This window comes from Akebia trifoliata, chromosome 7, assembly GCF_017979445.1.
Source record: "Akebia trifoliata isolate Shusen 1 chromosome 7, ASM1797944v1, whole genome shotgun sequence".
Lineage (NCBI taxonomy): Eukaryota > Viridiplantae > Streptophyta > Magnoliopsida > Ranunculales > Lardizabalaceae > Akebia > Akebia trifoliata.
In genome coordinates this window covers 33,088,989-33,100,745 of record NC_141381.1, presented here as the reverse complement: position 1 = coordinate 33,100,745, position 11,757 = coordinate 33,088,989, and the positions used below count along the sequence as shown (strand labels likewise).

Genomic DNA, 11,757 nt, shown 5'->3' with positions numbered 1-11,757 from the left:
GTCTCTCACCCCATCACTATGCCTACTCCATGATCATATTCGGATCAAATCACTATATTCTTGAAACAAGATCAACATCTCCTCGCCCACCCAAATAAGAAATATCAAGATACCCCTATTATTCGATCACTTTGGATTTTCGAATTGGATCATTAATTGTTCTCATATAATTCTGATCTAGAACACTAGATCTTTTCCACAACCGCATCAGAGGTGTAGCCAAAATAGTTCCCACAATATGGAAAATTGATGAACAAGAAAAGGTAGGGGCATTGAAAGATCAAAAAAAAAAAATTCCTGAAGGGTGTTTCTTGAATCCTCCCCACTTCGATCTCCCACTTTGATCTCATATACGTAAAAACATTGCGAGTGTACATATAGAAAGAGATTGCTATTTTTGGCACCATGTACAGATATTTTTGAAAGCTTTGCATTAAAAATAATCCAAAAATTAGAAATTGAACTCCTTTACGAGGACATGTTAAGCATAAGCTTCTTACCACTAGGACCCAGACTGTCAAATTAATAAGCCAACCTCAAGGGCCTGGTCTAGTGGCAAGCCGAGTCTTAATAAGCTCCTCAAGAATGGTAGGTCAAGTGTTCGAAATCCCACGAAGCTATGAATTCCTTGGGAGTACCCTCCAGGGTCCGATTCTCCCATCCAAGATGACCTAATTCTCCCATCCAAGCCCCCAACTGGTTTACCCATGAAACTATCTTCCTATCTTTTTGACATCCCTGTTTGAGAGAGACCCACCAGAGAGAAGACCTTTAACCCTCTGTTAGAAAAATAAGAAAATCAAAACAACTCCCCCAACCCCACTAAAACAATCAAGAAAGAAAAAAGAGCAACACACACACACACACACACACACACACATGTTGGCCCTACTCCACAAACTGAAAAGCCTCAAGTTTTGAGGCAGCTGGAGTATCGAGAAACCAAACCAACTTTCCATCGGTTGGCTGGACCATCCGAGCTGGCAGATAGGGACACTCAGTTTCAACATCGTCAATCGCTAAGTGTAGAGCCTCTGCTTTGCTGCCACCTGTCACTACCACAGCAATATTTGATGCTGAGTTGATGACTGGTAAAGTGAAGGTTATCCTCTCAGGTGGGGGCTTGGGGGAGTCGGTGATGAAAGTGACCCAATCATCTTTTTCATCCAATGCTGCATGGCTTGGAAACAGTGAGGCAACATGCCCATCAGGACCCATGCCAAGAAGGATGAGATCGAAAACAGGACAGTCACTGATCTCAGACGCACCCACCGTTCGGGTCTTCACCAATTGCCGGAGGACATATTCATACTCTTTAGCAGCCTTCTCTGCTGACATGGAATCGTTGATGGAGTATACATGGCCGGGGATCAATGGTACCTGCCAAATTTAGTTATAAATCACATATTCCTCTAATCTAAACATGTAAAATAGCAACTTAATCGCATTTGGTGAAACAGAAGAGTCAACTCTACTATTGTGAAATTTCTAACTGAATTGCAGGACTTCTATATGTGAATTACCAATCAATTGTGACTCCTCTGCATGAGAATTGATGAGTACAAACTAAACAAGTAGATAAATTGCTTTAAATGACAACAATAACCATGGCACATGAGCTTGAATAATAGATCAAAAACTTCCTACTTTTTAATGACTTTATCCTACAATCCCCCTTTTTTTTTGTTCTCTATATCCATTAGATATATAGCCATATTTCCTGAAATCAAACCACAATGACATTGAGCTTCAATATGTCTAATATCATATGACATTAATAGTAAACATATTCTAAACAATCGTAAATAATAGAATCTCGACCACTCTAGGAATTCTTCTGCCAAGATTTGCTTTACTCCCCTTACCAATACTGTATATTTTCTTAACTTTAAAGATCACCCAGCCATGTTTAGCTGAGTGGTTTAATGCTACCATATGTCACTCTCGCTGAGCCCTATTATGGACTCAGGGGAGTTAACACGTGGGCATCTCCAGCTGGAATCAGTCATCCGCCAAATGAATTATACTAACTTTTATTTTTTTAATATACCATCCATTTGATCAACATCATCAGACATAATTATACACCCACAAATATAATGATACTTGATAAGATATTCCTAGCCAAATCTATACATCGATGATCAACCAATTGAAAAGCTGATTGAAGAACTAAATAACAAAACGTTGTTCTGTCAGTGATAGCTGAAGAAGAATTTTATTGTAAGACATATTTCAAACATAGATAAATTTTGGTACTAAATAATGAATGCAGATCTGGATTAACTATTCCAGTAAACGGGATTTAGAATTGCAATGGAATCAAATTCATTTTTTGAAGATGGTTTATCCTCAACTGATCACACACACAGGTTCGACCTAAAATTAACAGAATCTGTTAAACCTATCTATTAAAGGAAAAAAATTGTAACAAAAGTTCCGGGGCTTCTGACCATCAAAGAGAAAATTTTATTAAAAGATGATTTCAACTTAAATACCTTGGATAACAGGCCATCCTTTGCTAATTTATAATTACTATCTGCATGATTCTTAGCCACTACACGCTCATCAACCCAAAATATATACCACTTGGCCCAATCCACGGTCTTCTTATAAGGAGCTTCACAGAGTTTTCTGCTACAAATCAAATTATTAGCCTCCAGAACCCCAAATTTTTTTTTTTTTTTAATGGAAAAAAAAAAAAAGAGTAATACCCCATCAAACTAATGAGAGAACCACCAGATAAGGCGATTGCAAAGAATCCCCTCTTCTTTACCGACACCTCAGATAATTCAGCAATGTAATCTGCCAATTGGGTGGCAAGTTCTTCCAAACTGTCGTAAATCCTCAACTCACCTCTATCCTTAGGACCCCCAGAAGAATTCATTCTACTCACAAGGCTTCAATTAAAAAGAAAAACCTATAGAACATGAAAGCAAAATAGAAAGTTTAAATACAAATTTCATCTCAAATCAAAAATTAAAATTGTTTCAATTTTGTACAAATACGAAAGAAATTAAAACATGGGCATGAACATTGGTGTTATATCAAGAAAACTGAAAACTCAGATCTCAAAACTATCCTAACACCTTAAAGATATTGAAACAGAAAGGAAAAAAAAGAGAAACCCATCTCTACCAATTGATGAAATAGATGTGTTTTACAGCAAAAACTCGAAGAACCTGACACAATCTAAACATTTTATTACTCCAGGAAATAAAATAAAATAAAAGACCCATCTTCTAAAATTTAAGATTCAAACAATTCTATAGAGAAACAAAATCCCTGAAACAAGAGCAATAATTGTCACTTTGTAGATCCAGAATTCAAATAAATAATAACCCCATGAACAACAAGGCAACTGAATTCAATGATTTAAACAAATAAAGAAAAAAATATATATCTTGAATCAAATATGATGTCAAATCTAGACTCATTTAGAGTTTTATTTTTCCACTCTCTCTCAAAGATATTTTTGTAAATCTGTTATTTAGTTTTTCTTTTTCTTTTTTTCCCCTTGACTTAAGTATCTCATGTGATTCCAGTAAACCCAGAGATGTATCTGTCTTCTACAAGTTTCTATAAGTCATGTACAAGCATATATGGGGGTAGTTTTGCTCTTCAAACACACAGATTTTAGTATAAAAACATAGATTTCACTACTTACTAAGAGAAATCCAGATCGTAAATTTATAGAAAAAAACAAAGACCCAGCTTGATTTCTCAGAATCTACTTCCAAGAAAAAAAAATAACTCACAAGAAGAACAGAGATGCGTGGCAGAGAAAGCCAATAGTGATGAAAATAGGAGATGGATTTGAAGTATCAACATATATATTATAATAATTTCTAGTCCATTTCATGATTAAATTAAAACTTGCTTGAAGATTAGGAGAATTTACCTTCCACGTACATCCCACGATCGTGACAAAACACATTTGAGGGGAACAACTCTCTCTCTCCAAAGAAAAAAAAAACCCACTTTTTTATCTCCTCATTTTCCAAGAATATCCATCTCTTCAAGTCCTAGATCCTCTCCTCTGCTATAAATTCTCTTAATGACAAACAAATAAAGAAAGTAATTTATAAGACAGAAATGAAAATGAAACAAAGAAAACCCAAATATATTATTTAAAAAAATTTTAATTTCAAGAAAACCCAAGGCTTGTTCAAATGAAATGCTGACAAATGTTGAAATGAGCTTCTGATTTAAAAAAGTGAGATTTATGGACAGACCTATCTCTTGCAATTTTATTACAGAAACTCCCATACGTTACTTTTCATCATGCTATCATGACTAATTTAGTAAGAGTTCCAATCTTAATAAGGGTCATTGGCCCACATCAATTATCAATTTAGAAATCTAATAATACAATCCTTTAGGATTTGTGTGGATTGACTTTTCTAAGTACTTCTAACTCTTGTGGAGAGTTAGAAGCACTTTAGAAGTATTTTGATAAGTAGCTCCTGGAGAGAATTACTATACTTTGAACTCATTTCAGTGCTTTTTCACAAAGTCACAAATGACGGGATTAGAAAAGTATGCCCCTCATAAATTTTTAAAATTATAAATGTACCCTCAAGGAGGTAATTACAATAATAATATATTACTATCCATTGATGTGGTGATAATTTTTTGGTGTAGCATTTGAAACAAGTATGCTCCTCATAAATTTAAAAAATTACAAATATACCCTCAAAAATATAATTGAATAATATTATATTACTATCCATTGATTTGGTGGGAGCTTCTTAGTATAGCATTTATATTTGGATTTGGATTTAAATTTGGATTTCTAACTCTCCCAATTGTTCACTCAATAATGTATCCATGAGGGTTCTAATCATAGTTGAAAGTTTTTTATTGTAAGATTGATGTAAACAATATACACAATTTTACTACCCATTGATATAATGAAAACTTCATCATATTTTTAGTGGTTATATATATTTGCTCACAATCTCTTTCATTTATTTATAATTATTGGGTGTTTATATAAGTTTTTATAGATAAAAATAGTAAGTTCTTTTATTTCTTTTCAAGTGTAATTTATTAAGTTATAATGTTAAAAATAATAACTAATATTTATACGGGCATTCCTGGTCATTTTAACAGAATTCATAATTGTTTTCAAACACAAAACTCTATCAAAAATATTTCTGATCGTATTCTCAGAATCTGCATTCAAACATATCACAGTTATCCACTTACTCCAGATAGTACTTCAAAATGTACTTTTGAGAATACTTTATATTTTAAGTACTACTAGCTCCTGTATCAAAAAAATAAAAACTTTTTAAAACTTAATTGTAAGTGTTGAAAGTGGATGATTATGAAATTTCTCAATTTCAAAATAAAAATTTAACGATGAAAATTAATTCTTTTTTATTTATTTTTTAAAATTCTTAAAATTTTGTCCCTTGTAATCATGTTTTTTATGTAAGAAATTGATACGCTTAGAATCCACTCCAAGTTATGTTTAGTAACAAATTAACCCATAAATTTAAATTTTATGACGGGATCCCCTTTATAAGGTTTGATTGGTAATAAATTTCATAAAATAAGGTTCCCTTGGAGTTGTAAGAATTTCAAGGGAGTTTTTTTTAATAAAAATACAACAGTTGGGCCTGGCAGGTAAATTTCTCTTCCAATAAACAACTGAATGACACAGAGACAAGATCCTGTACTACCCAACTCCACGTCTCCTTCTGTGGCTCTGTTTTGGGTTTATTAGTCACCATCGTTGGACCTACACAACAAAAATCAATATTATTGTGGAGGATTTTCCTTGAATTCGCCCATTAAAGATCAATGGCTATAAATCACCAATCAAGCTGATATTTTTTGTTATTAGGTCCATTTGGTAGACTGAACCCAATGGCTCCACCATGTGGTGCACTAAGGACATCTGAAGTTAGGATGTAACCCAACTTATTTTTCATGAATAATGATTTTCCAACTCTTCCCTTTGACATACTCTCCTGACGTGGCATATGACAAAATCATAGATTTCCTTCTTCGAGATACACAATCACACATGTTTGTGAGGATGTGCAATTGTGTATCCTGAGGAAAGAAAATCTACGATTCTATCACATGTCACATTGGGAGAGTAGAGGGGGAGTCAGAAAATCACGACCTGTTTTTCATCTTTAAGGTGGTGTTAGAGGATTTGTGATTGAAGTTTTCTCTCTCTGTCACTCTCGTGTTGGCTCTATAATTTTATTAGATTTAGTAACTACTATTAAAATGTATCTGTTTTATTATTATTATTGAAAGAGTGATCTTCATGTTGAGAATGGATCAATGCATAGTTGGATCATTAAAAATTTTATTTATATAAATGCCTCAAGCTAAAATGTAAACATGGAATAAAATTAAATACTAAATCTCTTATTATAATTTTGATTATTTATTAAAAGAATTTTAAAAGATAAAAATATTTTTCCATAGATGAATTCTTTCAAATGTATTAATAATTCTATCCAAATGTGTTTTTATATTTAAAAAATTATTTAATATAGATTTTTGTATTTTTGTCAACAATGCTCACTATTCTTATTCTATGTGTATGGTTGATAGAAATTCACATTAAATAAAATATTAAAAATACAAATTACTTTTTGATTAAATAGATTAATATATTCATTTTTTTAATCAAGATAGTTGGCCTCTTAAAACACCTGACTAATCGTCAAGACATGTGCAATCCCCTCCCCCTCACCTACCAAGTAATTTTTGGGATAAAATAATGAGGATGGCCCTTAAGGGGATTTCAAACTCACAAGCTTCACTTGCTAAGGTGAGGCCTTATTTGCACATAGATACAATAGGGTTTGATCGGATGGTTGGGATGATCAAGAAAAGATAAGATCATAGGGTATGTGCCATGTAGTATTTGTTGGACAATCTACTTGTATTGCAAATTGGGTTTGACATTATTTGCACATTGATACATTTTTTTTATATTAAAATATCATCTTAGAGTCATGATGATCAAGTTTGGATTGGATCAAGTTAGATAAAAATTGATCCAACAGCTTATGGGATTGTATAATTAATCAAGAAAACAGACCCAAGTTTTTCTTTTATTTTTTTAAGAAAAATAATTGACAGATCATGAACCCAACTTTAAAATCTTCTTTAATTGAGTTGGTTGTGAAGGTGTCTTGTCATCTATCTTTTTCATGTCTACTCCTAACTACACCACTAGATGAAAATGATCATCAAATCAAAACAACTATGTAGAAAAGAAGTTAAAAAGATAAGATATAAACTATAAAGATCAATTGGGGCATCATGAAAGATCAAGACTTCATACCCACAGTATGAGGAATCTAGTTTTATAAGAACTATAACATCATGAAGTTGGGATCTACAATTTATACTTCTTTTCCTATAGAAGCATAAACCATGAATCATGCCTAAAGCCCACATCCCCTTCTTTATATACCAACTTTGATAAAAAGCTCCTTTTGTCTAATCTATGTCTTACCTCTCTCGACATTTGATGTAAGTGTATGTTGATGGCCCATTGTGGGTTCCACATCAGTTGATAAGTTTTCGTCATCTATTTAGGTCATTAAAACAAAACGACGAAAAAAAAGTGATGTGGCATACTATTATAATTATCAAGTATGATGATTTAGCATATCGTAAGACTTGCCAATCGAAGGTGCCAACTTAGCTAAGTTGATAAAACTTGAACAGTGTGGATCCAACTAACTAGATCTAGATCCTCGATGAATCCACCTTTCCCATTTCTGACTATAAAACACCTTGTTTGCCTAGCAAAAACAAAAGACTTTCTAACTCAATAATTCCTTAGATGGATTTGATTGCCGAAAGAGAATAAAATTGTCAATAATGGGGTTTCCTGGTAGTACAACCCACCCAACTCAAAATAAATAAAAATAAACAAGAAGGGCTAAGGATTTGATCTTGAGCCACTTAAAATTCAATGTCGTCCAGTTAATTTGGTCAAGTTTTATGTTGAGTCTATGAGTGTTAACTCCAAGGGGTTGGCCTAGTGGCAAGCCGAGCCTTGATAAGCTCCTCAAAAGAGTAGGTCAAATGTTCAAAACCCCAAGAAGCTATGAATTTCTTGGGGCCACCATCCAAGGTCCAATGGACCCTTGACTCAACTTGTTGCATGTAGGACTTTTCGAGAGGGCGGTACATGTGACCGTGGGACCAGTTCCACCTGAAGGGTGGGGATACCCATGACGAAAATGGTATCCAAGCAAGTTTGATCAATCGTGATTAATCCAATAGAACACGAGATTTACGTGGTTTGGCAAGATTGTCTACGTCCACGGCTATCCAAAAAAAAAAAGATTGCCTATGTCCACAGGCAGCAATGATAATTCTTTATGTGGGACTGGTTCCACCTGAAGGGTGGGGATACCCACGACGACAATGGTATCCAAGCAAGTTTGATCGATCGTGATTAATCCAATAGAACACAAGAGATTTACGTGGTTCGGCAAGATCGTCTACATCCACGTCTATCAAAAAAAAAAAGATTGCCTACGTTCACAGGCGGCAATGATAATTCTTTATTAATGAAAATAGCGAGAATATCATACATATATAGGGTTTCCAAACTTGGAATATATAAGTGGCATCCTAGGATGAAACACACATTTTCTAAAGACGAAAATACCCCTAGAAGTTGTATGGATGACCAAAAAATCGCAATCCTAGGCCCCAAGATACACCCAAATATAACTCAAGTTAGGGTCATAAACCAACAGTTGATACACCATACAAACTATTTTTGAATGAAATGTGATTTGTTACAATACTTTTCCAGAACAGCCTTACCACACTGATTTTGAAAAATAAGGCACTGAGGTTCAACAATGACATAGAGGGAATTGCAAGGACTCTTCATTCTCATCTGTCTAGCAAGTTTAGGTTCTCAAAGGCTTCTCCAAAACAGCAGAGAAGAACAGCTCATCTCCCAACTTATCTGTCTTTGGCACTACTCTCCACAGCAGCTTTTTGTAGCCAAGTTTGGTAAATTCATCCAGATACAGTTTCATGTCTTCTTTGCTACAAAAGAAGCGGTCCACCCAAAGGAGCCCCCTCGGCCGAAGGACACGGTCCCAATCAAACAGGACATATTGGAGGACTTCCAACCCAATCCACCCATCCAAGAATAGAGTAGAATGGACAATGTCAAGTGTATTATCAAAGAAGGGCAATCTTGAGCCAATTGAGACATAAAGAGGGAGAAGACCTCTCAAGGCAATAACCTCACTAAAGGGTGCACCTAGATTCAGTGTTGCAGATGCAATGGTTACATTTCTCTCTCTCATTATCGCTGCAAAGGTGCCAGTTGTGGGGCTGAAGTCCAGCCCAATTCGTATCTCCCCTGGCTTCAACATGAGGACTTCGTCAATAGTGAACTCGGCCGAAATGGTCTCATTGGAAGGGATATCCCAACCTCTTTTGGAAAGATTAAAGCAATCGGCACACTTGAAAAAACCTCTTTTTCCAACTGTTTGATTGGAAACCAAACAAGGGTAGTCTTTGCACTTGTAGTGTGTCCATAAGATGTTAGTTTCAATGAGCGGAGTCCAAAGAGAGGAATTTATCGGAAGAGGTTTATGGTAATGTGGAGGAGACCTCGAGAAGCATCTCCTTCTCGGCAGTGGATCACACCCACCAACTATAAGCTTCTGAGCAATAACCCAATCGTCTGGGCAAACCCCATTCACCTTGTAAGTCATGAACCGGTCTATGTTCGAGGCCACACCAACACACGACAATCCGATTGACAGGTACACTGCTTCTAAACCTAGGAAATTCTTCTTCCCATTCTGTCTGTTAGGCTTGGGTGAAGTATAATTGTGAAGCTCCCCAGAAATGAAGACTTTCTCACCCAACAATCCTTCTTCAACTTCAGCATCCTCGCTTTCTCTGAGATCCTCATCCACCTTGCTTGTTTCATTCTGATCAATGGATGGTTCACCATAAAGATGTGATAGATTATTTGCAAACCTGTCCAAGGAAACTGCAATACCAAGTACTTGATTGGAAAATTTTGTAAGAGAATTCATCTCGGGGTGCTCTGTATGTAGCTTCTCTAACAAAACTCCTACTTGGGTCTGCAGATCTGAGATCTGCTTGTGGAGAGAATAAGGTAAAACTATGTGCTCAAGAGCGATCGTCGAGGTGGTAGTTGTGGTGGTGAAGTTGATGTAAGGGTAAGATATGTTGGAAATAATGACTATTACTGTGAGAAAGGTGATGAAAAGAAGAGGATACAACATTGTGGCTAGACTTGGAAGGCATCTAGAGGAATTGGAAGTGTTTTGTTTCTGCATTTCTGAAGTTGTCTTTCTTAGCATTCCATTCCTTAAGAAACTACCAGTTGGGTTATCTAGGTTTCTAAATATGTTGACTCTGAAGTAGATTTAATTTTATCTTTCATCATACTCTATTTCATTTTGAAACTTCCCGAAGTTCTGATCTTCATTTTTTATGTTCTTTCATGGATATGAGACTGAATTTTATAGGTTCAAGGAAGGCTTCTTGATCTTGGATTATTTTAATTCAGTAATGAATTTCTGGTCTTCCCCCTATGCAATATTGATAATTTATAGAAATTAAAAATCTCAGTTTTCAAGGATTACTTCCCCCTATGACATAAGAAATTGTTTAATTAATTGGAGATTATAGAAATACAGATAATTGAAGAGAAGTCTTCTAAATGCTTGGAAGTGAAGTTACAAGTTTTGAAAACAATTGATGATGATTATAAGATGATGTATGCCTAGATATAAAGCATAGATGCAACACCCTGCATCCCAATACTCATATGAAGAGCAAAGTGAACACATTCTTGCTCTTTGGGGCGCAGGAACCTGAAAGAACTAAATTTAGAATTCATCTCTTTTCATTAAAATAAAATGGAACATCTCATGAACCATTGCCTGATGCCCTTACAGAAGAAAATATCCATTATAATTTCACTTCCCAAGTCAAAGCCCTTGTGGTACAATGGTTGCAGACAGACACCCCTCTTTTGAGACCTGAAAGAGGTCACAGGTGGCACGCCTGTAGTCCTGCCTAACAATAAACTCTTATCCAGGAAGCAAAAGAAAGAAATGTGAGGATGGACCGAAGAAATTATACTTAAAGTTGTTCTCTCATAGAAAGCTAACACCCCAAGAGAGCCAGAATTCTCCACATCCTACTAATATGGGGAAGAAGAAGATGTAGTCTCCATCAGTATGGCAGAAGTTGAACAAATTCATCCACTACCCACTAGGCTACAAAGCACTTCTATGAGGGAAATGCTTTAAGTAACTTGAGTAGTTCAAAACAACATCTACAATACAAATAACCAAGACACCTTCAAGATTCCCTTGAGTAAAATTAGTTTAACATGCTCAAATTACACAGTCAAGCAAAACAGGGATGGAATTACATCATTTGGAAACAAACTAATAAACATTTTTATGCTGGTTTTTATGTCACTGACAGAACTTATGAGGTACTATTTATCCATACCAACTGCTTAGGTAAAGCAAACAGCAATGCATCCGGAGATGTCAAAGAACAAATATTATTAATTATAAATTGAATTGAGACTCCTAACAAGGGTAAAGTAAGCTACCTCAACTGAAGAAACTTTTTGATACCATTTACCAAAATTATCATCTACTGGTAAAGATTGTAACTTGGCAAGGTGAAACTCATATAAAATTGATAGATTAGGCTCATATGGTTTGCAATAACTTTCTT

At 35.1% G+C, this 11,757-nt stretch overlaps 2 protein-coding genes across 5 annotated transcripts; both read right to left on the bottom strand.

The window, feature by feature from the left end:
• Positions 1–338: 338 nt before the first annotated feature.
• Positions 339–4,141, bottom strand: LOC147399237 (putative 6-phosphogluconolactonase 2). Of its 4 annotated transcripts, none has more exons than XM_086448723.1 (4): positions 3,759–3,852; positions 2,715–2,920; positions 2,499–2,637; positions 339–1,380 (listed from the first exon to the last, which is right to left on the bottom strand). In XM_086448723.1, exons 2-4 carry the CDS (start codon positions 2,885–2,887, stop codon positions 889–891), a joined length of 804 nt encoding a protein of 267 aa, XP_086304849.1. In that variant the 5' UTR covers positions 2,888–2,920; positions 3,759–3,852; the 3' UTR covers positions 339–888. The 4 variants fall into 4 exon arrangements, with proteins under 4 accessions (XP_086304849.1, XP_086304850.1, XP_086304848.1 ...); XM_086448724.1 differs by lacking the exon at positions 3,759–3,852 and adding an exon at positions 3,668–3,686; XM_086448722.1 differs by lacking the exon at positions 3,759–3,852 and adding an exon at positions 3,902–4,141 and having other exon boundaries at positions 340–1,380.
• A 4,410-nt stretch (positions 4,142–8,551) lies between these two features.
• On the bottom strand, positions 8,552–10,513 carry LOC147399236 (putative methyltransferase At1g29790). The gene has a single exon (XM_086448721.1). It carries the CDS (start codon positions 10,356–10,358, stop codon positions 8,916–8,918), a length of 1,443 nt encoding a protein of 480 aa, XP_086304847.1. The 5' UTR covers positions 10,359–10,513; the 3' UTR covers positions 8,552–8,915.
• Between the last annotated feature and the right edge of the window lie 1,244 nt (positions 10,514–11,757).